This window comes from Coturnix japonica, chromosome 1 (assembly GCF_001577835.2).
Source record: "Coturnix japonica isolate 7356 chromosome 1, Coturnix japonica 2.1, whole genome shotgun sequence".
Classification (NCBI taxonomy): Eukaryota; Metazoa; Chordata; class Aves; order Galliformes; family Phasianidae; genus Coturnix; species Coturnix japonica.
Window position 1 is genome coordinate 108,201,137 of NC_029516.1, and position 26,020 is coordinate 108,227,156.

General features: G+C 40.5%; 1 protein-coding gene across 5 annotated transcripts in view; it reads left to right on the forward strand.

Moving 5' to 3' along the window:
- The window catches only part of SH3KBP1 (SH3 domain containing kinase binding protein 1), a 205,140-nt gene that overhangs the window by 84,699 nt on the left and 94,421 nt on the right, over positions 1 to 26,020 (forward strand). For all 5 annotated transcript variants that reach the window (XR_001559681.2, XM_015886352.2, XM_015886329.2 and 2 more), the window contains one exon: positions 17,740 to 17,846. Coding sequence is in view for 4 of the 5 variants with exons in the window: in XM_015886352.2 (XP_015741838.1) it covers positions 17,740 to 17,846 (107 nt within the window). In the remaining variant the exon portion in view is untranslated. The remainder of the gene's footprint in view (positions 1 to 17,739; positions 17,847 to 26,020) is intronic.

The window sequence follows — 26,020 nt, forward strand, 5'->3', positions numbered from 1 at the left end:
GGTTTTGTTCAATTTTTTCCTTGTCTAGTAGTAAGTGTAGTGTGGCAGATGGGTTTGATTTTAAAACAAAAATATAACAGTGTCTTTGGAAAGAAAAAGACATTTGTCATAAACAGATTCCACATATATGCCATATATCTTCATAAAAACTTCCTCTTCTGGATCACACAGGAAAGCTACTATAAAACTCATTTCAGAATGTCAAGGCTCTGACACTGTTTTCTGAATCAAATTTTAAATTGGTTCAGTTTAACAGCCCTTCATTCTGAGAGGATTGCTGCTTGCCCTAAAGGCCTGCATAAGGGCAGGAAAAGGTGAGAGGCGTATATCTGCCTTCCAGCTATCCATATTTGACAACTAAGGCAACTGCAGCTCACAGGGGACAGATAGCATTCAGAAATGGGGAACGTAGCCCTGTGTTGCTATTCTGGGTGCTGCTCCGGGGAAGTCATCTGCAGCAAATGATTGTCATATGTCCAACCCTCTTCTTGCCTTTCGTAGTTTAGCGCAAAGCAGCTAGGTTCAAGTGTTGATTTGCATTTGAGAAAAGAGACGAATTCTAATCACACAGCAAAGAGTTTCATTCTGTGACTATCTAGAAGCCTTTGCTGTTGGAGTGTTTGTCTGTTTTCTTAACAGATCTTTCCTGAGAGCTTCAAAAACCTCTGTTCATTTGCCCCCCTTCCCTTGGTTGTTTTGAGCCAACTAGGTAATACTGGCCAGATTTGACAGAAGAGTTGAGGTCTTTAAGGCATTTTTAGGAGCACAATAGCTCTTTTAAGTTGAATGCTGAATAGAGAATTATGAAGGCTAGTGCTCCTAGTTGAATGGAAACCTCCCTGCTGAGAAGCAGCCACCAGCGACCAGATTACATTGGTATACTGGGCAGGCAGTCAGTATTGCTCTGCCACAGTCCCATTCTTAATATAAGAATGAAGACTTATTTCCCTATGTATTTCAGTTACTTAAATAGAAGTCTTGGTAGTTTACGAGAGAGACAGAGTGCTGAAGAGGGGCTGTCTGCAGCTCCCTGGTGAAGTGCCACTCCTCATAGCCCACAGCTTTCCTATTCACTGTCTGATCCCAAGTGGCATTAACTGCAAATAAGATCCTAAGGGAGTTCATTTCAGCCTGGTGAGATGGAGAATGGGTTATACTAACATGAGGTTTGTAAACAAGGGAAGGTATCAAATACATGAAATCGAGTTTCTGTGGATTTGCTGACAGCTCCCACCTAGTTGCAATAATATACTTTGCTCTCAGCATCTTTGCCTGTCAAAGGCTGACTCACAGGAAGGAGACTGCCTCCTCTACTTGGCTTTTGGAAATCTAGCTGCAGACAAAGAAGATTAATAACAGAGGAATGATACAGAATCATGCGGGGCAGGGAGAGCTAAAGAGTGAGCTTAAAATGCAGTCACAGCATACCTGAGGTGGGAAGGCCACCCTAGAGGTGGTCTAGTCCAGACCCAGCTCAAGCAGCAACATGCAGAGGAAGTTGCCCAGGACAGTGCTCGATTGAGTTTTGTCTGTCCAAGGATGCAGATTCCACAGCCTTTCTGGGCATCCTGCTCCAGTGTATGATCAGCATCCCAGTACAAAATATTCCAGTAATAGCTAAAGATCCTGGTCCTGAGAGATCCTTGCTTTCCTGCTTTTCTAGTTGCTTGACAAATAGCAAAATGCTGCACAGATAGGAACTTGTAGTCTCAGTGCATGCCAGTCATGCTTCAAGGTATGAGTTCTGTGTTACTGCAGAAATGTTTTAGACTAGTTTCTCAAAATGAAAACTCACTACTTAGAAAGACATTTAGGAGAGAAGTGCTTTGGAAAGTGTCATTGTGTATGGAAGAGAAAGATACTACTTCGCTGTAGACCAAAGCTACATACAAATATAAATATGTGTAAAGTAACTAAGAAGAGATAAATACAGTCCTGGGATCTGTGACAGGCAGTGTGAATAGAAGAAAGCAGTCAGTTAAGGTGTGTTCAAATTTAGATATCAGTGGTGCCTTTTATAAATAAACTGCTTGTTGTATCATTCGAAATCATCAGTCAGTCAGGAGGAGAGAGGGCAGATGATAAATGACTCATTTGCTTGCTTTCTTCTTGAGATTATTTTCTTTGCCAGCCTGAGATAACAGATGTCTTAAAGATTAGGAATTCACAACGGAATAACACAGGACAGTGGACAGGCAAAGTGATATTCTGATAGCCTGTGAGTATTTTCATTTTCTTCTACGTTATTGCTTATTGGATCTCAAAACAGAGAAGAGCTATTATTATTGATGAATGACTCTGCGTGCAAACTTTCTGGTTCCTTGCTTTTAGTAAGGAGAAGCAGTTCTGTGTTTGGACTGTAATCTGCTTTCGTTCAACGTGACTCAGCCTTTGGTTACTGGCAAGTCAGTTGGGCTTTGGGAAATAGGGAGACTCGGTGTCTGTTGTGCTATACATCCAATATAGTGCTTTTTGCAGATTTGTTTGATTATCGATGGGAACAAAATTTCAAAGGCCGTTTGTCATTTTTAGCTGCATGATTTTTTCAAAGATACTTCAAGACAGCCTGTCTCTTCAGCTTGCATAAGTGCCCATTTCTCTTCAGCACTGTTTATAGGTGGGAGTCTTGCTCTAATATGTTCACCTCTTCAAAGACTGCAAACTATCCGGATCTGTATTTGAAGGCCAAAGGACCGTGGAACTTGAGACTTGTTACAGTAAACTGCAACCCAAACTGGCCATGACTGTGTGTTCTTTGTAGGCTTCTGCGCTTAAAAAATGTTGAGAACAGAATCAGATGTGAAGTAATTATTCTGACTCAGAAAGGGAATATTCTTTTACTCCTGCTTTAAGAGAAAGGCTAGATACCTTGGTGAATATTTGATCATTCACGTGGATCTCTGTGCTGAGTGAAAGCACTGAAGTGGAAAATGAAGGACTGATAGTTGTGCAGTGACTGCCAGCGCTCTTTGCTGTAAAACAAGGACAGTGTTTTCTCTGGGTTTATCTGGAGCTGTCATATTGGCACTGAGTGATGTGGTCTGTTCTAGAAAGGTGTCTTCTTTTAGAGAAGCTCTTTGGTACTGTTTTTCTCTGTTTCCATGTATAAACTTGACTTTGTTCACTAAATTATTTGGAGGTCAGAGGCATTCTACACACATACATATCCATTGCAGTTTGTTTTGCAAGACCACACATCATTTCTCTTAGCACTAAGGCCAAATGATCATCAGACTTGTTGTCATTGGTGCTTTGGGTTAATCTGCTGAAAAAGGAGACGAAGAGTGTTGTGTTTGCTTCTTTCTGTTAATACCACGTCACCATCTGCACTTACTGCACTCTTCCCATGTGTAAATGCTCTTTTTCTGTGTCATAACAAAGGGTTGTTTAAGTTGGAGTTTCGGTGGAGACTTCAGCTCTCTTAATGGGTTTTAAGATGTCAAACATCTGTGAACAGTGCAAGATAGGAACATAACAAGATAAATGATCTGAAAGGAGAAAAGGAAGTGAATTTGATCAAAAAAGATCAAATTGATCTTTAATGACTTAATGACTTAAATCAAATGCGATGTAAGTCATAAGTTACTTACAAAGGTATTTCTGTAAATAAATAACATAAATTACCTCAGAGGCAAATAAGTTATCAGATGCTTCAGCATCTTCAAAGGAAAAAAAAAAAAAAAAGAAAAAGCTTTACATATATTTATATTAATTTATCCTTGCAGCAGATAGCTATGAAGTGTGGTACTGTGTGGTGCTGCCTGAGATATGGAGTCCTGGGTTTGCTTATTTTTGTTCTTTTTTCCATCTTAGGTATCGATATTCTGTGTTTAAAGGCTCTCCATATTGCTGAATGTTCTTACTCTACATTTTTCACTAATGCAAGCAGCACAAGCTTTATAATACAGACATGGTTCTTATTAGTTCCCAGGTGCTACATTTTGTGAAGGTGTTTGGTCTGGTATTAGTAGGTGATTTAATATTTGCAGAGCACTGTGTCTGGATGTGGTGTAGCTCTGCAAGGAAACATGCTCTTTCTGCTCACAGCATATGAAATTCTTTGAGCCCTGAGAACAAATATGGGTGTTAGCCTGGAATCTCAGTGGCTTCAGCAGTGCTGGGAGGTGTAAGGCATGTTGGAGAGGCTGCAGCCAGGGCAGCCTGCTGGTGAGCACATTGTGATTCCTCAGTCCTGACAGGGCTTATGGAGCTCTGAATGCTTTCTGCTCCCCATCACCGTCAGCAGCAGAGAGGAACCAAATGTGTTGTGTTTAGTTAGTTAGTTAGTTTGTTTTTGTTTGTTTGTTTTAAAGCAAGACTTTTAATGGATATTTGTACCTGAAGTATTCAGATTCTGCACATATAATATTAAACCCGTGACTGTGCCTATCTAGTGTCTTAGTCTTTATATTGTATGGTGCTAAGAAATACAGAGGTGGAAATGTGTTGTTGGCAAGTTACTAAGTAATTGTAAATCTTGTGTGTAAAGAAGTGCCAGGAGCGTATTAAGACAAGTTGTGTGTATTTATGTTTTCATGCTTCAGTAGTGGTTACCATTAATTAAGGGTAAGGAGTTACAGGAAAAAAATTTTGTTGTATTGGCATTTTGAGTAACATGATTGATCTATTAATTACACAGACTCACTCCCAAAATATTTCAACACTAATAAAGCTAGAGGGTGTCTGCAGGATATCTCTACATGTTCTTGTTTCTGTTGCTTTATTTTATTTCATTCTTGCTAAGACAAAATTGCATCCAATTGCATCCCTATGGGATTTTAGTCTTTATTGGTCATGTAAGAAAACAAAATAATAGGAGAATAGCTCAAAAAGGCTGGAACAGTTGGATATTGCATAGCTGTAAGAAAGAATGTTTAGATTTAGTGTGTAGGTGCCAACTATTGTATCACTTCGATATTAGCATCTCTTCTTGAATGTGGAAGAAGCTCCAAGTTTTCTGTTTCCCATTTATGCAAGAGCTGCTCCTGTTCCCAGCCCTCCTGACTAAACCTGCCTTAACATCCAGGGTGACTTTCCTATTCTGCTTATTAGAGTGAAAATATTTCTAGGCCCTCTCACCTCTTCCTTGACGTTGAGGTATTCCTCTTTTTCCACCCTGGATGTTATTCCTCTTTTTCCTATATATATATTCATATATATATATATATATATATATATATATATATATATATATATAGTAATCAGGAAGTGCATTTAAATATATATATATAGTATGTGTGTGTGTGTATATATATATATATATTATTCCTCTTTGTAGGAGTATATATATAGGAATATATAGGAAAAAGAGGAATTATATATATATAATATATACACACACATACATATATATATATACACACATACTATATTTATTTATATTTATATATATATATTCAAATGCACTTCCTGATTACAATATTTTCCATTGTGTAGTTTGTGTCTGCGCCTTTGATACTTGCCTTGTAGTAACAACACACCAGTGTTAAAAATGTAACTGGATTTTACAAAGCATTTGAAAGACACAGGAACAAGGATCTTCTAGAGTGAACTTTACCCGTTATGTGCCGAAATATCTGAGTATACTTACAAATCCCTCTCATGTTGTTAACATTTAATTATGTTGGTCATTATGGCCAGATTAGGCCTCTAGGGATAGACAGATAGAATCTCTAATGGAACCAGGGGATAATCATTTATGATAAATACAGCAAGGGAGATCAAGTAGTGTATAACAAGCTGTTGAAAGGTGATTGCAACTACTACTTAAGTGACCTGGGTGTTCTGTGTATTAAAAATGCTTTTTTATATATATATGTTTTTATTATCTTAACTCTTCTCCCAACAATCCTGACATATTTGGTAAGGAAACAGCACACAATTCTTGTGAAAGGTGTATGCAGTGAGGTGAAGCAATAGGCATAATGCGGAAAAACGCAGGCTACTTATTAGCATCCAGAACATAAGTCAGCGAACATGGTATAATTTAAAAGTTTTTGCCTGTAGTGCTTAGTATGTACTTTTGTAATAAAACTCATGCATTAAAAGCAGTGGCAGTATGGCTGGCTTCTCTCTGTCCAAACTGCATAGTGAAGCACAGATGCCTGAGGTTGCCTGAGGTGATGGCAGGAGGTGTGCTTAAAGGATCTCAGTTGTCCAGAGGAACTTTTTAATGTAAGAATTGATGTACTGAAAATAAGCTCAGAAAGTTAAGGTGGGAGAATTAAGTGAAGCATGCCTGGAAGCAAGAAAGAAAATGTTAGCAGAGTTTGACATGAATATCCAGGATGCAGTGTTATAACAATTATACTGCATGTCCAAGCTAGATTTTGGAAGTGGTTTGTCCAGCCATTGCCATACCTTTGTCACTTGAAGAAAATGTGCAATTCACTGCTGACAGTTTGATTTGCTGCTGCTCCTATGTGTTGTTACTTTGGTATTAATGATAACAATTGAGCAAATCCCTTCCAATTAGGGCTGTAAGCCTCTGGATGTATGCTACCTAGCAAATTTTAAGGTGTAAGACCTGCTCATTATGAGAGCTTAAGGTACAAGTCAGCCATGAAAAGGCTCAGCATTATACCTTCTGTCTCTTTTGATTCAACACCCTCTAGATAGACTCCGCTTTCTGAATGTGTTAGAATATTTTGGGAAAGGTAAAAGGAAGAAGAGTGAATCATTATCATTGACATCGATGATGGAATTGGGTACACCCTCAGTGAGTTTGCTGACGACACCAAGCTGAGTGGTGTGGCTGATACAGAGGAGGGAAGGAATGCCATTCAGAGGGACCTCAACAGACTTAAAGGCTGGGCCCAGGTGAATCTAATGAGGTTCAACACAGCAACGGCATATATACAGACTGGAAGGAGCAGTCCTTGAGAGTAGCCCTGCAGAGAAGGACCTGGGGGTCCTGCTGGATGAGCCAGCAGTGTGCTCTTACAGCTCAGAAAGCAAATGGTATCCTGGGCTCCATCAGAAGAGGGGTGGCCAGCAGGGACAGGGAGGTGATTGTCCCTCTCTACTCTTCTCTTGTGAGGCCCCATCTGGAGTACTGTGTCCAGGTGTGGAGCCCTCAGTACAAGAAAGACAGAGAGCTGTTGGAGAGGGTCCAGAGGAGGGCCACAAAGATGATCAGGGTTGTGGAGCACCTCCCTTATGAAGACAGGCCGAGGGAGCTGGGGTTGGTCAGCCTGTAGAAAAGAAAGTTGCAGGGTGACCTCATTGCAGCCTTTTAGTTCCTAAAGGGAGCCCATAGACAGGAGGGGAGTCAACTCTTTGAAAGGGCAGGACAAGGGGAAATGGTTTTATGTTGGAGGGAAGGTCTAAGTTGGGTGTCAGGGGGAAGTTATTTACCATGAGTGGTGAGGTGCTGTCATAGGCTGTCTAGAGAGGTTGTGGATGCCCCATCCCTGGAGGTTTTCAAGGCCAGGTTGGATGGGGCCCTGGGCAGCCTGGTCTAGTATTAAATGTGGAGGTTAGTGGCCCTGCCTGTGGTGGGGGTGTTGGAGTTTCATTATCCTTGAGGTCCCTTCCAACATGGAACATTCTGTGGTTCTGTGATTGTGTGTGAATGGTCGTGGTGTGCCTGCCACCATTTGAAAATGGCGTTATGAAAGAACTGAATTGCTAGTGGCATTCTTGTCACTAACCATTGTTTTGTCAGTTTAATTTGGTGAAAAGGGATGCTTATCAGTACCGTAGAGCTCTGTTTAAATAATGGGAACAACCAAGAAAATCTGGGAAAATTTCTGTGGCATTCAGAGTTTCTCACTACCAGAAGCTGAAGATGCTGCAGGGCTTTAAAGATGTGGGTATCGTGAAACACTTGTCTCCCTTTCTCCAGCACTGCTTGGAGAGGCTTGTTCTGCCCCTGCACTGTGTATGTGGGCTGGTGACTTGCCAAAACAGAGCCTTTTCCTTTCGTTCTGTTTTCACATTTCTGTTGCTCAGTTTTGGAGGATAGTGATACGTGTCTGATTTGGCTGACACAGAAATACTCTTCCTATGCTTGTAGAAGGAGTATCTTGTGTGGAAGCTGTGGCACTGTTCATTTACAAAGAAGATGGGGAACACTGACTGTTACCAATTTCAATGCCAAGATACCTTTTGGGAAACCTGCTTTTTGCTTAGCTCTCATAAAGCTAACCATTTCTAAGGCTTCAGTTTGCAAACAAGAGAGACATGGGAGAAAACCAAGAGCAGATCTTAACAATGCTTATAAATATCTGAAGGGCAGATCTCTAGAGGATGAGGCCAGGCAATTCCCAGCAATGCAACTGTAATGTGGGAAGTTCCATATGAATGTGAGGAGGAACTCTTTGTTGTGAAGGTGAAAGAGCAGCGGAACAGGCACAGAGAGGTGGTAGAGTCTCCCTCTCTGGAGATATTCAAAACCCACCTGAATTCTTTCCTGTGCAACCTACTGTAAGGAACCTACATCAGCTGCGTGTTGGACTTGATCTCCAGAGGTCCCTCCCAACCCCAAAGCTTCTGTGATTCTGTGATTTATTTATCCTGTTTATTTCCTTGTCTCTTGAACTTGTATTCCCAATCACCTGGGCAACCCACAAATAGCAAAGCACAGTATATCATACTTTTTAAAATGGCAGGATATTTTGGATCATAGCATTTTCACACTGTTAGCTGAGAATAATACCAAATCTTAACATGAGGAGTGCAATTGAGGGCTCCTCCTGGTGCGTTCTCCTTTTAGCTGAGCTGAAGGACAGATCGCTGTATCACCTCGCCTGCTGAGCTGCTGCGTGTCCCCAGCTCAGGGAGCAGCACTGTTCTCTGCTACATGTTGAGGATGTCACAGCCTAGTTGCTGTGGAAGATACACGCGATAGGGTTTCTGTTCAAGTGAGGACTTGTCACTATGTTAGAGCTGAAGAACAGGCCCATTTCATTGGATCAAGCAAGCTATTTCTCCAGTTTACCAGGGCATGTCCTCGTTTCACATACAAGCTTCCTTGAATTTGGGATTTATCTAGGCTTGCATTCCAAGGCAAAAGATACGTAGTTTCCTAGAATTTAAGTATATCTCTGAACAGGAAGGTGATGTCTGCTCTCTGTGGATTTATGATTGGCTTTTTTTTCCATTGAACTTTGTTGCCCGTAATTGTTTCCAAACAAAAACTGAAATTATATAAATACACTAGAGAAAAATGAGATCCTAGATTAAAAATCTGACTGATGTTCTAAGGGCCCACCGTGAAAGAGATGTTTGATTTTTGTTGCGCGGTGGTGTTTTATTGCAGGTGCTCATTTTGTAACAGCTCTCACGAGTGCAGCGTAATTAAAATGAGTTGTTCTGTTTGTTGCGTCTGTCCATCATTTTTGAGGTGTATTTGATGCATACTGATAGCTGTTGGACTGCAAATTAAATCCTGATGACACATTTTTAGCCCTTGATGATAATAATAATAATAAAGGCTTGGAATTAGTGTAGCAGAGGTTAGAGTAAGACTTGCTCTGTAATATCTTGACACAGGTGGAGGACCTGTCAAAAAGCACTGATAGTCTGGTGGCTGAAAATCATGGAATCACGTAATGGCCTGGGTTGAAAAGGACCTCAAAGATGATCTATTTTCAACCCCCCCGCTGTGGGCAGGGTCGCCAACAACTAGAATAAAGTGGTACGGTTATCGCGTTCTTTTAGGAAAAAAGCCATAATTTTAAGAACTGTTCTGGAGGGTTTCTTTAAGTTGGACAAAAGTCACTTTTCAAGACAGCGGTCTTAAAGTATGAAGTTAGTAATTTTGAAGTTTGCTGTGTAGAAATGCATTCAGTTGGATTGGAATCCCTTTACTTAAAATGAGGAGAACACAAGCTGAATTGCACAGTGGTTTCACAATTAGAGCTGTTTGCACCCATTCCCTTTATTTTGTGAAGTGCTACCATTCACAGGCAATTTAAGTGGTGTGGATTATGGGGTGGAACATGAGTAGTGAGCAAGGTGCAGCAGCAATTCACGTTTAAATGTGGTTTACTCAAACACTTTCTCAAGAGATCAACACAGAGAAGCAGTAAAGAGTTAAGTAATCAACTGGATCTCAAAACGTGGCTGAGGGAATAACTGTGGAGATATCTAGTGACAGCTTTAGATCTATGGAGTGCTAATAGAAAGAGAAAAGGGCTTTTACGGGCAAATTAAGATTTATCTTGTGTTGTTTCTATTCTAACATTCTAAAACTTCATCTGCCGTCCAAAAAAGAGTATTTCAAGTTTGTGTGCCTCTCTCTCTTTAGAGATGCTAATTTATTGACACAGATATCATGTTATCTGCAATATTTCTTGAAGCTCCTTGTAGAGTTGTTTCTTAGGAATTATATGCTAGCTAGTTTAAAAGTATGTTTCTATAATTTATCCTTGAAAATGTTCTGAATATGAGAAAAGAAACCAAATAGAAAAACGTGCAAGATTTTGTGTTGGTAACAGGCACCCTCATCTCCATCAGATGTTAACTGCATAGGGGATGATGGTGAATCCTATTACAAGGCATGGGACCTTGTGCTTGTGGCAGTGAAGTCACATAGTCACGCTGCTGAAACATTCCTTGGCTTGCCAGTATCACAGTGAGGACAGAAATAGTTGGTGCTTATTGGGCTGCACAGCTCATGAAAGACACTAAAACAGGCAACAGATTTTTACTGTTGAGAATGGGTAAGGTAATGGCTTGTTTGACAAAAGGTGCTGTCAAACCAACCTTTGCTGCTGAGGGCTGTTCTTGCATCTCTTCCAACTGTAGGAATGGTTGATTTTGGAAGTGATGACAAGCTAAGGGAGCTTGTCCAGTGTTTATCAGGACTGTGTAACTGCTTTTTAACTGCAGTTTCAAAACCTTTTCTGAAACCCTGCCAGCAAGTTCCAGTTTTCATTTTATTAAGGAGTGTTTCGCATGTGCTGCTGATCCAAATTAGGCACTAACAGTATGAAGCTTAAAAGATACAGGATTTAGACTTGTAGCTTAGATGAACATGCACATTTTCATTTCTCAGTGTGGCTAGGTGAGCATGGGCCAGCAGTGTGCCCCGGCAGCCAGGATAACGATAGCATCCTGGCCTGTGTTAGAAATAATGCAGCCAGCAGGAACAGGGAAGTGGTTGTCTTACTATGCTCAGCTCTGATGGGGTTGCATCTCAGGTACTGTGTTTAGTTTTGGGCTCTTCACGAGACGAAAGAATTTGAGGCCCTGGAGCATGTCCAGAAAAGAGCACTGAAATTGTGAGGGGTCTGGAGCACAAGTCTTATGGGTAGCAGCTGAGGGAACTGGGATTGTTCAGTCTGGAGAAGAGGAGGCTTAGGGGAGACCTCATCGCTCTCTACAACTGCCTGAAAAGAGGTTGTAGTGAGGTGGGGTTTGGCCTCTTCTCCCAGGTAACAGAGATAGAATGGGAGGGAATGGCCCCAGGGGAGGTTCAGGTTGGATACTACAAAGTATTTCTTCTTGGAAAGTGTGGTGAGGTATTGGAAAAGACTGCTTGGGGGGGTGGTGGAGTCACCATCCCTGCAGGTGTTCAAGGCAAGGACAGATGTAATTCTTAGGGACATGGTTTAATGGGCAGTATTGGTGATGGGTAGACAGCTGGACTAGATGATCTTAGAGTTTTTTTCCAACCTTATGATTCTGTGAGGAGAGCAACAACTCCTCTATAGCAGTAAAGCTTCAATGCACTCATAGTAATACATTACTTACAGCGATGGCACATTATCTTGTAGCTTAAATGTGTTTAATGGAGTCCTGCGATCTTCATGATTCAGCTGCACACATCAAAGCAGAGCACTTTCCAGTTCATCTACTTTTAGAAAAGCACAGCAGTTTTACATAACATGTTTCTGGAGTACTGGAAGCGCCTAAAATATTCTTCCTCCCATTGCCCCTCCTTGCAGTTTTCTGGTATAGTTTCACAAATAAAAAACAAACAAAACAAAACACATTTTTTCCCTCTTAAAATATTCACTCACCCAGCTTACTTCTGTTTTTTGCTAGACAGGGAACAGTCTGCAGTCAGGATGTTTTGTCATCTGGCCAAAACCATTATAACAGCATGTGGTTGGTGAGGGAACTGGAATTGACATGTCACATCTCAGGTCAGAAAAACACTGCCAAAATCCTCCAGGAAAAGATTTAAATTGGTAATTAGCAAACCTGGTTTAAAAGCTTTTAAAATCTGAATAGTACTTCTACTTTTGAGTGGGTCTAAAATGAAGCCCTTGTACTGTGGAAGATAATGACGAAGTCAACATTAGCATTTAGTGTGATCAGGATTTTGAAGTCCTTCAACACTATCTTCCATATTCTTATAAAAATTATATATATATATATATATTTACATATATTTAAACTAGCTGTTTGCCCTTGATTAGGTGAGGCCTGTTTCTCCAAAGCACCTAGTGCTTTGAAGAAGAACTTTTCCCAGAAGTAAGCTTGTAGCTCAACCATTTTCCTAACATTCGCATTTGATATACACTATTCGGTGATTTATAATTAAAAAAAGGAAAGAAACAAACCTGCTAGTAACCATCTAGGCTGGCAGTCCAAAATTGCTGTCATCTTATATATGTACTCTCAGTTGTACAGTAGTAGCCTTTCGTCTCCTTGCACATTAAATTTAGAACTGGTTTATGGCTGAGTCATATCGCACTCTTGCGTGCCTCACCAGAAGACACTGTACTCTGAAGCAGTTCCCCTCAGCTGCAGATTTATCTGTACAAGCTGGTAGGATGGGAAGTGCAACTGATCGGCAGGTTCTGCTGCATGCATGGGAATGTGAAGTAGAAGATAAGAAACTTTTCCTCAAACTTGTACTTTTCTTCACAATAGACCTGCTAGAAAGGGGGTTCTTCCTTATACAGATGTACTGAGTTCAGTACTTTATATCTGCTTTACATATGCTCCACTGGATCCCCCAGTGGTTCCCCTGTACCTGCCCAGTGAGCCCAGGACATTGAGGAGTGTGTGTTGGCCTGCAGGGGCTGTAGTGTGCCTTAATGCGTTATTTAGGTGTGGGTGAAATGTCTTTAGGCTCCACACACAACAAAGCTTAACTCAAGCTTCTCAGTCCCCAACATAACCCATGCAATTTCCATAGCAACACACCTTTAAAATAAAAGGAGAAGCAGGAGCAGTTTGGTTGGATTGTCTCAGCTGCAGTGGTGTCAATATGTGTCTTTTCCAAACAGACCCAATTACAAAACTCTATGGCCTAGTTGTGAAGACACAGACTATAAAGCATTTAGGTTGACATTTTGTCAAGAAGGAGGTACAGATGTTTGCTGCATGGGTGTGTTCTGTTTTTGTAGTGGTTTTTGTAGCGTCTTGCTTCTTGTGGCAGTGTAACTGAACTGGTTGCTGAACTTGTTCTCTTGTCATAGAATAAATGGCATTTGTGCAGTTGGTGGACCTGCTAGTGACAGTCATCATATGGTTTTCACTGACACAGCACAGGTACAAAGACATTGGCATCAGTAAGCAGTAGGCTCTCTGAACACCACTGCTGCATGCGCTCAACTGGAGGAGGTTCTTTTTAATCAAGACCCAGTATCCTGCTACTAGAGACAACCACGCTGTTCTTATGGCGTGATCAAACATCCCTTTGAACAAACTAGATTTGCTCCCTCAAAGTCTTCAAACGTGTGTTCATTCATTTTTCCATTTGACCCAGCTTTAGACATTTTAAAGGTTGAGCTGAAGCGTCATCTCACCACACCAGTGGAAAAAGGCCTCTCCAGAGGGTTGTTCATCTGGTGTGTTTGAGTCATCTTTTACAGTGACACTAACTGCCCTCTGGAGGTATTAGGTTCTCTCTGCTCCTGAGTGATGGGCTCAGATTGAGACATCCACCTCAGGGACAGCTATGTGAATCTTAGAATAAAGAAAAAATGGAGCTACTTTAAGTCTAGTGCTTACACTTCTAAGCTACCCAGGTTTTGATCAGAGTGAAACTCTTTGGGGAATAATTGGAGAGGCTGATCACTGCTCAGAGCAGAGCGACAGTAACCACAGGTAGGGTGAGCAGGAGCTGGCAGTTAGCTGCAAACAAGGTAGACAACCACACTGCACCTTTTGCAGTGTATCCAAGGTGCATTTTTTGTCCTCCCTTGGTGGACCTACATAATACCAGGCTCAGTGGCTTCGACACAGCCCGTAGAAGGAGCGGAGCAAAGCTGAACCTGCTTTGCAGCGGTTGAGCTCTTGGTGTCATTGCTTCAGATGCAGTATGCTTTGCAGCAAGTTCTTCTATAGCAGCCTAATGTATTTTAAGAACAGCCTGCACAAATTAGGCATGTGCATGTTTTTTGGTTTTTTTTCTTCAAGGTTTATTATAACTGTGTAAATGAAAACTGATGTTTTTCAAAAGGGGGAGAGATGTTGTTTCTGTGTGGCTGCTTGTTCCAAACAGTTCCCAACTGCAACTCATAGACATTTTGCTTTCCAAACACATTTGATGTTGAGCTTCAGTTAGGAAATAAAAAAGTCTAGAGCTGCAACCAGCAGGAAGAACACAGTGTGGTGTTTGCCTGCAGCAGGTTACTTGCTATAAAGTCTGATACTTTTCCAGTAAAAGTTTGTTGAGCTCTTTTTTTTTTCTTCTCCTTTTAAAGTTTCTAAAAGCCTTTTTCAGCAACCTTTGCTGATTTTTAAAGTACTAGATTTATTACCTGCCTTCTCACCAGTCAATAACTTTTTGCTACCAAGTAACTCAGTTTATGCTCTAGTGTGGAGAAAGATGCAAAAACCTTCATTAATGTAAAAGTCAGGAAAAAAAACACAAGATTAGAAAATATGTATGATCTTCATTGCAGATTTACTGCTCTGTATGGTTTAAAATCGATTTATGTTGATCAAATTTCTTACATTTCAAAGTTATAGTGCATCGTTTAGATCTCGGATGATTAACAGTTTAAACTAAACTGTAACATACTCTGCAGTAAGTGGCAATATTAGAAGAAGGGAAAATGCCAAGAGATGGCTGAGACTTCAATTTTTCAGTCTAAGCTGCTTATTAGCTATCTCTCTTGGTCCTTTGTGCTTCCTCAGCCTGCTGCCTTTGGAGACTTTATGCTACTTAAGAAAAAAGCACATAGAAAATCTGTGATGCTGGGAATAGTATATTTGCAAAAAGGGAGTTTTTCTTTACTAACAGTTTTTATATTTCCACTGTTTATTCAGTCTTCTGTTTCTATCAGCTCTATTTTCTTAGAAAACTCATACCCTTTCTCTTTACTGGTGTTCCTTCAGTATAAATAATAATAGATGATTATTTGCTGTAGAGCTTCTTCATTCAATTCCTGCACTGCTAAAGAACTGCAGTGCCCAAGTGTTAGCAGGCACGTGATCCCAACAGCACCTTCTTAAACCTGAAGGTATTCACTGCTGGATGTGTTGTGTCTTGCTTTAGACCATAGAAAGGAGCTGGTTGGTACTTAAGCCTTTTGCTGATGCACTACTTTCAACTTAGCTATTTCTTTAAAGAAAGGTTCAGGAAGAATGGGAGAACAGCAAGTCAGCAGGATGCTAGCAGATAAGTGCAGACTTTCTCAAGATTCTCTGTAGCAGTAATAAGAAAAAATTACTGGGTGGGAAGGTGAAGGATTCATGCAGTTCTGTTATTAACTCCCAGAACTGTTTATTTCTTGCTCTTAGTGAGCTCAAAAGTATTCTCCAAGAGTGACACAGTATTGATTATTAAATAGTATGGCAACTGACATCTGTCACATCGGGCAACGGTCCTTGCTTGATGTTAGAAATCAAAGTGGGAATGTTATCCCACTTTGATAGAAATAGATGCCTTCTTACTTCTGCACAACAAAAGAAGCACTTGGTATAGAAAGTATTTTATTTTCCTTATTCTGAATGTGGCTGTGTAAAGTGGTCAATTTAGGCCCATTTTAGTTTAGATGGTGAAAAATGATCAGTCTTCTGTACGTGGAGAAAAGAAGCCAATTTGAACAGGTTGGGTTACACTGCATTGTGTTGTTTTTACTGGGAGTTGGACTAGATGACTTTTAAATGTCTCTTTCAACTCTTGAGGATTCTATGATCCTGTGTATAATTTTGCCATTCAAAACTTGCCACTCATCCAGAAACACAGTAGCTGTGAAAACTACTGTCATAGTGCACTTAGTCAAAGGCCCACAGCCAGTTGGCTCTTGGAGATCTCCAATAAGGAGACTGCACAGCCTTTGGGCAACGTGTGCTGGTGCTTTATCACCTGCACATCACAGAAGTGCTGACTGGTGTGCAGAGGGAACCTCCTGTGTTCAGTTTGTGCCCATTGCCTCTGTTCTTGCTCTGGGCATCACTGAAAAAAGCCTAGATTCATCCTCTGTGAACCCTCCCTTCAAGTATTTATACACATTCATTAGGTCTCCCAGAGCCTCCTCTTCTCCAGGCTGAACTGTCCCAGCTCTCACAGCTTCTCCTCATAGGACAGATGCTCCTATCCCTTAAGTATCTTCATGGTTGTGTGCTGAACTCTTTCCAGTATGTCTCCACTTTGCTACAAGTCATACAACTATAACTTAAGTGTATGCTAGTGGATTTGGCAAACAATGTTATGAAACGGATCTTTTCATTTATGTCTTCAAACTATGATGATACAAGGGTCAAATCAAGGGTTTTAACTCTTATTCAGAGCTATGAATTCAAGCCTGTCTGCAACCTTTCATACAAAGATAAATATTGATTTCTCATGGGAGCCTGGACACCTAATCTGGAGAAAAATCTTGTCTGATGGAGCTGTTTTCAGTGTCTAGTTGACTATCAATATTAGCCTACCTTAATCACACTAACCCTTCTTTAGGGGGAAAGGGAGGTTTGGGATGAGCTTTCCTTGAGTTTTCTTTACTCAGAGGGTGGTGAGGCACTGGCACAGGCTCCCCAGAGATGCTGTGGATGCCCCATCCCTGGAGATGCTCAAGACCAGGCTTGATAGGTTTCTGGGCAGTCTAATATCGTAGTTGGCAACCCCATCCACAGCAAGGGAATTGGAACTAGATGATCTTTGAGGTCCCTTCCAATCCAAGGTGTTGTATGGTTCTGTGGCAACATTAATTCATAAATATGCATATAAATATGCATATACATGCATACATATCCATATATGAGAACAAAAAGCAATATATTTTTGTTTTAAAAAAAGGTTTGCCGGATACGTGTACACCTGTGAGGGAATTATGTAAAACTAAAGATACAAGACGAAGCAATCTGTTGAGACTATATTTCTGTAAGAACAAAAGCCACGCAAAGTATTACAGTCTCTCCCCCACCCAGTCAGCTTCTGGAGTTGTCTGCACCATTTGTATAGAGCCGTAGCCAAGAATCTCAATTTTAGCAAATGCACCTGAAAAGATCCTCTGGATAAAGTTTGCTTGTTTTGTCACTAAGGAATTATATTCTGTTGGTTACATTTTGACTGTTCAGTAATATCACAGGAAGGAAAAAAAAAAACAACACAATTTGTTTTCACTCAGATGAGGCATTATTAATTGATTCAACATATAAACATAGTTGAAATAAATAATCTCAGAAACCTTTCCTCCAGCATCTTTTGATAAATTAATTCTAGATGGATAGACCTAAGTATTGCAAATGCTGAAATTATTTTGATATTTTGATAGTGTTGAATATGATAATGATTATTTTTCATCTTGAATCAATTTGCATGGCTTGTGTTTGATAGGAAATTTTGCTTTCATTTTATGATTTTCTCATTTCCTTAATTTTCACTAGGAGAGAGGAACAGACGAAGAAGATGTCAGGTGGCTTTCAGTTATTTGCCTCAAAATGAGGATGAACTGGAATTAAAAGTTGGTGACATCATTGAAGTTGTGGGAGAGGTAAGCAGATTTTAAAAGAAATATATATACAGATGCAGTTCTAGCATATCTTCTGTTTGCTAAGCTTTTATGATCTTGTGATTTGTTTTAAAGATGTAACTTAAACCAGGCATTTTTCTTCTCTGACACACTTACGTATCTGTTTCAGGTTACTATTTGGGGTGAAGGGATGTGGTTGTTTGCTTACAGATTTTGTAACGTTTTTTTTTCTGTTCTAGCAATTCTGTTAATTTTTCTCCGTCAGGCATTGCTTCTGAATTCAATGCAGGGAAAAAGCTCAAAAATTGTGCCACAGGGATACTGAGTTTCAACATTTGATAAACAAGAAGATAGCAGAAAAAGTTCTCAGTTTTAGTAAGCTGGCTACTGAGAAAAAGCACCTTTACTGAGTTATACACGTATTAGAAACTTGAAGCCCTCTGGAGTTCAGCTATGACATTCATCTTTTGTCATCTTTGCCTGCAAATTTTGACAATTGCAGTTTGGTGTAATCAGTTAAAAAATAGTAACAACAATACAAATTCTTTAGAGAATCAAGATATACTTACTCTAAGTGAAATTGGATGTGGAAAATGAATGGATACCTCTAAGAGGCACTGGGAACAAATTGTGAATGTTTGGATAGAGTTTCAGGAAGTTGCTGTGCATGGAGTAGAAGCATAGAATTACTCAGGTTGGAAAAGACTTCAAAGATCATGAAGTCCAACCTCAGCCTAACCTTAGTACCCTAACTCATGAGAAGAGACCAGCCCCACTCTCGCTGTAAGCACCTTTCAGATACTGGAAGAGAGCAATAAGGTTCCCCCTCAGCCTCCTTTTCCCCAGACTAAACAGCCCCAGCTCCATCAGTCTCTCCTCATAGAGCATTTGTCCAAGCCCTTCACAAGCCTTGTTGCCTTTCTTTGGACCTGCTCCAGTACCTCCATGCCCTTTTGGTACTGAGGTGCCCAAAGCTGAACACAGTACTACAGGTGAGGCCTCACCAATGCCAAGTACAGGGGCAGGATGACTTCTCTAAAAAGTAATTTTATTGCTGGATCAAGGAATGCCGTTCATTTTCCCTTTTTTGTTTCATTAGAGATTTTAGAAATATGTTGTTGACATGAATTATAGCGTGAAAATAAAAAAAAAATGCTAACGGGAAGCCTTTAAGTAGATTGCATTCAAACACATTGTGAATAGATTTTTCGTCAACTGGTTTAGCAGCAGTTTAGGATTTATTAATACTTCTATAATAAATCACAAGATTAGGTTGTATGATTCTTAGTAGCACTTAATCAGCACTTAATCATCAGCCAATTTAACACAGCTATTCAATGAAATTCACTACAGTCAAATACAATGTCTGAGTTAAATATTTGAGAATGGGAAAGTTCACTCGAGAATAATTGTAGAGTGTTGGAGAGGACATTTTTCAACTCAGCTACTTATTTGAGGACTTTTTGTCCCCCACTGACCTACTCACCCTTTCCACTTACCAGCTCTCAGTGGATGATTGGGATCTGCCCCAGAGAGGGCTTTCTTTCATTGGTGTCTGTCAGAAGTGAATCTCGAAATCCCTACCCTGAGGTGTGTCCCAGCCCAGGGGAGATCAAGGAGCAGGTTGGCTGCTGCCAACCTGAGGGCTCAAGGGGCTCTTTGATTAGTTACATTATTTATAGGGCTGCCAGATAACTGATGCTAGTCAGAAAACTTTTCCTTCGGGCCACAATCCAAGTGAGACAACCCTGGAAATTTCTCCCAATCATACAGTTCAGGTACTCTGTGACTGTACAGTCTTGGCTCCTCTCCGATCAGGCCTGACACAGGAGCAGGTATTTCAGGTGTGATCAGGGAGTGCCTGAATGTCCCAGCCCATTGCACTTGCACAAAGATGAAAGCACTGTTGAGGCTTACCTGGAGATGGCAGGTGTTCTGCACTGCCACAGGCCACCCCTTGATTAAAGTCAGTCATTCTCTCCATCAGACTGATGGTGTGCTCACCTCTTGTCCTTGTGCCTATAAATGGATGATGCTTATTTCTTTATTTTTACATGACCAATTATATAAATTGAAAATGTGGGGAACGTAGAACACTTAAGGGAGCCCTTTCAGCAGCACAGCCTGTCTAGCCATTCTCCAGACCTTGATATGTAAAGCAATAGTTAACAACAAACAAAATATAACCAGAAGCAGTAAAATTACAATGAGATTTAGCATTATGTTCAATGCTTCCGTTGTTGTAGAAGACCATCCAAGCAGGACTTCCTACCATCAATGATCTCCATCCTTCTTGACTCTCTGCAGCACCTGATGTGTCTCTTCATGTGCAGCACCAACAGTTGGGGATGAAAGAGAAAATGCATTATTTTTCCAAATTTGCTATGACTTTAGAAAAACCACCCCGTGCTGCAACAGAAACTGAATGTTGCGATGCATTAATAATTCTGAATTAGGCAGTACAGGGACTGTGCAAAGTGTACACACCATTCCTCCCTATTTTTACCAGGGTTGGGTTCAGTGTTTTAACCAAAGGAAAAGGTACTGTGGTCATCTGTTTAAAACATCTAAACCAGGAGTATTTTTCATGACAATTTATAGTTGCAAAGCAAGTAGCCTGTATGTGCTTCTTGTCTGGGAGCCAGAAATTAATTTTAGCAGCTTAACACATAACACTTGCTCTGTTTACACTAATAATTTTAACTCTGCCATCAGAATCACACATTCAGTTTTGCAGCTTCTGGTTGTTTTTGCTCTTGTATTTATGAAAAAGTCTTTCCTGTAGTACTTAAGGACAAAGTAGAATTAAATATGTATAGCATTCATACACGTATATAAAATTATATAAATATAGGCTATTACTTGTTTACTGAGAAGCTTTGGCTCGGGCAGACAGATCTAATGCCTTCTGACCACTATGCAGTCTTACTTCAGGTCTTGCAGTTCTTCCCTTTGTTTCTGTGACTGTTCTTATAGCTGTTAAACTTTGAAGATAATGATGACTCAATTGTGTTCTTATCTTCTATTTCCACTTTTTGGTCTTGCTTCTTTTAATTCTTGTTAACATCTAGATGTAAACCTTTGCAAATATCTCCATATCTCTGTAGAACCACTTGCAGCGTCCAGCTGCTTGTCTGCCTCTTTCCTATCATACCAGTCATTCCGGGTACATTCTTTTTGGAAGCTGGTGTTCAGTTTCATATCATGTCTCTGTAAGTAATTGATGATGCTCCTTGCCATTCTGCCAGCAATGCCAGTTCATACAAATAGATTTTCAGTCAACTCTGGTTTAGCAGCAGTTTAGGAATCATTATTTATTTTATTATTTATTTATTATTTGTTTTGTGATAAATTGGGAAACCAAATTTTGCGATTCTCCATGGCACTTAATCAGCCGATTTAACACAGTGATCCAATGGGATTTCCTACAATCAAATACAGTGACTTACTTGAAGACTTCAGAGTGGCAGATTTCACATGTGACTTACTAAAGAGTATTGGAGGGATGTTTCTAAGCTCAATTTCTAAACTTGAGGACTTCCCCCCCACACCAGTCAGCTACTCACCCTTCCCTTTTGCCAGCTCTTAGCATTATGATCAGGGTGTGCACCAAAGTGCTCTCTGCTTTGTTAATGTCTGTCAGCAGTGAATGAGATGCCAGATAATGGTTCCAGCCCAGGGAAGATCAAGGATCATAGCCTGCTGCCATCCTGAGAGCTGAAAGGGCTCTTTGCTTAGGACCATTATTTATAGGAATGTGAGATAATTGAGTCAGAAAACTTTCCATTCTGGCTGCAATCCGAGTGAGGCAACCCTGAAACTTCCACCCAACCATACAATTCCAGTACTCCCAGATTGTACAGTCCTGATGCAACCTCAGATCAGTCTAAAATTCAGGGAACAAGGTCAGGGAGTGCCTGAATGTCCCAGCTCACTGCACTTGCACAAAGGCAAAACCACAGTGGATGCACACTCAGATCACAGAATGCCCAGGGGTTTGCACCACAACACTTATTTAGTCTTAATTTACTTATCTTTAAAGAGATGTGAAAGCTTAGTCTATTTGAGCATCTGATAACAGGTGAGGTTCAGCTTGCACCGTTTATTTGTAGGACTTTTTTTTCTGTTAGCAGCTGATAGGTCAATATTTGTTTTCTTGTCAAGAATATGTAATTAGTTTTGTTCTTTGCTTCTGCCATTTTGGAAATCAGTACTAAAATAATATAAATAAAACTTCAGTCTTCATGATATTGAGTATTTTCTTATGAGAAGGTAAATTAGCACATCTGAACATGAACCTTGGTGCTCACTGTTTTCCCTTGAACCCAGCTGCACGCACCAGCTCTGCACATTGCTCTCCTGGAACCAGGCACTGTGTGTCACTAACTAGCCTTATTCTGTCAGTGAGTGGGACTGTAATGTAGCATCTCAAGATTGTAAGATACTTAAGAGCATACCTGAAGATAATATAAACCTGATGTTATAATGAGCTTCCTGGTAGCATACGAGCTGTTTTCATTATGCAGCTTAAAGTGCATTCGACCTCACGTGGCCACACAAGTATCTTCCTTCAGTTGCCTTACTTAAAAGTTTTAAGTCTGTGTCTTTCAAAAGTAGAGTAGCAGAATAAAAACCACTTCATCATATCCAATCTAGAATTATTTATAAATAATTATTCAGATGGATAAATAATTTAGGTGAGACACTAGATTTCTCTTATGAAGTGCATCTCTAGTATTCTTAGAAATTTGAACAACCTTGCTATAAAAAGCATTTCTTTAAAACCAGATCAGACTGCAAATATTTGTGTTATAATTGAAAGGTGTAGAAACATGGAAGTGAAACATTTCTCTCCCTGTGTGTGCGTGCTTGTAGTTGAGGGCATGCTTTTTGGGCTACTGATTATAGACTTGGCAGTCTTAAACTGATAATTGTGCCTTGAGATCCTACTACTGAAAGAAACATTGACAATTAGCTCATTCTGAGGTTAAAGAAAATATACGTATGGAGAGCAGCTGAGGCCCCCGTGTTTGTTGAGGCAGAGCAGCGGAGCTGAGGGGAGGCTTGATGGTGTTGAATACCTTGTTGTTACTTCTTTTTATATATAAAAAGTTGCACCAGCCTGTATACTTGTTTCATTTACACTTGTATCAGTCGAATTAGTTGCCTTTAAATGGACATAGTCTTTTCTGATTGCTGTGGATTTCTGCTTAGTTGGAAATGATTATATTCCTAACTGAATTTTGGCAAACTAAAACAAGTACTGTTTAGATCAAAATAGTGTGTCTGTGTATCTTTATGCTGTTGTTTAGCAAAAGATGTGTTTAAAATGTCACTTACAGTTGACAACCCATTAGAGTTTCCCTCATGCACAGAAAATCTGTTTCCTGTTGTGGTGTGCTAATCTGGCTTCATATTTAAAGAAAAGGGTTGTGCTCAGACACTTGTTAAAGAAGGGATGAGAGAATTCTTAGCTGTTGCCATATGCAGTTTTTGGAGCTGAGATTCCCTAGCAATATAAGGTGTTCAGATCTAGCTTTCCCCCTTTTTCCTCTTGGAGGCTACTACTTGCAAAAGAGGGTTGGCAGAAGGGAATGCAAACCTTCTTCTCTGCTGGCTCCATCAGTGCCCAAGTTTACCCAGGCCCCCAGTGAAGATGGATTACACTGTTAGTTCTTGGTGGCATTCTAGCCATGAGGATGGCTTCCTTTCTTCCAAATTTGTTTCAAGGAGCTATGAAGCACCTGAGGTGTAGCAGCACCTAAAGCTGCTGCAGGTGATTCTTCCTGGGGGCAACGGGTTGGATAAGATACTTTTTTTAAAGGGCTTTAATGTTTGCTGTAGTGGTAGATACTATTAGAAGTTCCCACTGTGGTAGAATTGGTTTGGGGCTTTACAGTGGATTGAACCAAAAGCAAGTGAGTTTTGAGAATCTAGGCTTACCTTTCTTATACATTTAAAATTTGATTTGGACAATTATTTTTATTAGTCTGAGAGTATTTGAATTGCTAAAATAAAACACAACAATGTCTGTTTTGCTTTGAGTTTTATAATGTCACCAGACAGATATTCTTGAAGGCTGTGTGTTCACAGTTCCTTCTAATTTATTCTAGTAGACAGAAATTAAGTACAGTAAGATCAAACATTCATGACAGTGGATAAAAATGTTTGTTGTTAAACTAGAGCTTCCCATTACTATGGAGACTGATACCCATGAGTCATTAATGAACAGATTTAAACAAAAAATACATTTGAAAGTAACAGCAGAAGCATTGGGGTGGGGTAAAACCGCCCCAAACAATCCTTCTCTGCAGGTAGACAGCTCTGGTAAGGTCACATTCTACACTGAAGCAAGGAATTGCCTCAGCAGGGCAACCACATTCCTGTCAGCAGGGAGCTGCTGGGCATCATTGCCTTTTGCATGGCAGTGGCCCTGATGTGTCAGGACTGGGGCCAGGAGCAGTGGCATCATACCCTGCAGTTACAGAAGCAGCCTCTCAGGATCACAGCTCCCAGGACTGCTGCAAACAGAGTGCGCAAACAGAGCATGCTGCATCAGTAAGAGGGTGGCATGGCAGTAAGAGCATGGTGAATTAGCAGTATACGCTTGCAGTACCCTGGGCTGCATCAGAAGAGGGGTAGCAGCAGGGAGATGGAGGTGATTGTTCCCCTCTACTCTGCCTTCGTAAGGCCTGACAAGGAATACTGTGTCCAGGCCTGGGGCCCCCAACATAAGAAGGATGCAGAGCTATTGGAGCGGTCTAGAGGAGGGCCACAAGGGTGGTCAGAAAGCTGGAGCACATATCATGTGAAGGAAGGGTGAGGGAGCTGGGCTTGTTTATCTTGGAGAAGAGAAGGCTCCAAGGATACCTACCTGTGGCCTTCCAGTACTTGAAAGGAGCTTACAGGCAGGACAAGGACTGAATTTTTGCTCAGGTAGATAGTGATAGGACAAGGGAGAGTGACTTTAAACTGAAACAGCGTAGATTTAGGTTAGATGTTAGGAAGAAATTCCTTGCTCAAAGGATGATGAGGAACTGGCATAGGCTGCCCAGAGAGGCCATGGGTGCCCCATCCTTGGAGGCATTCAAGGGCAGGTTGAATGGGATCTTGGGCAACCTAATCTGGTATTTGGCAACCCTGCACATGGCAGGGGATTGGAACCATATAATCTTAAGGATCCCCTCCATCCTAAGCCAGTCTATGTTTCTATGATTTTCTTTATTGTTTATGTTCACGTTTAGTGAGTGATTGATAGCTTTTTATTTGTTACTCATTTTCCTACTTGATTTGTTATGACTAATTACAGTTGTGCGAAAATACAACTGTTAATTAATTGTCTCATTAAATGCAGATATCTGAATTCCAGTTGTCTTTCACCCTTAGATTTCTGAAGAATGCCAGACAATTAACCTGTAGCATTGAAGTAAGGACATTTGGAATGTCATTCAGCAGCGCAGAGACTGCTTGCATTTGGAGTTTTTCTGTCACTGTACTGCTATGTATACCTCATGGCCTCATCTTGCAGAGAAGGGAGCCTTTTGGCAAAGTGTAAAACTCAAAAATAAGTCTTTAATTGAGATGTGCTGTAATATACAAGAGCTTATTATTTGACTTTTAATTAACATTGCTATACATGACAAAATTCTTTAAAAAAAACCAACAAAACTCATTTGAAATTATTAAAATGCAGACTCGATTTTTACAGATCAGGTGCTGCTTTTTGGGCAAGGTTGGTGAGTGGTTCTTTCTTTGAAATGTCATAAAATAGTTTGACCCATTTCCAAGAGCAAGATGAATACTGAGGATTGAGCTGGACTCTCCCTACAGTTAGCGTATTTTGACAGCTGCACAGTTGAAAGGGGAATTTTTTAATAGTGACACTAGACAGTCTGTGCCACAATTTCAGAACTGTATAATACTAAAAGAAAGCAGCTGGGAGTGAAGGCTGAAGTTCCAAGTCTCTTGGTTACTTTCCTGAGACATTGTTCAGTAAGGTGTTTTTTTCTGGTCATCTCCCAGTAGGTAGTTCACAAGGACTTGTATGACTACTTCTTGTTAGGGAAGTTTATGTGGTGGGCAGCTCTCCTGTGGATCTAAGGGTGCAAATATCTCTGGCTCTGCATAGGGTCATTCTGTGTGGTTGGTTTCTCTGTTCCTGAGTTTCTTACTTAGAAAATGATGTTAAATGATCA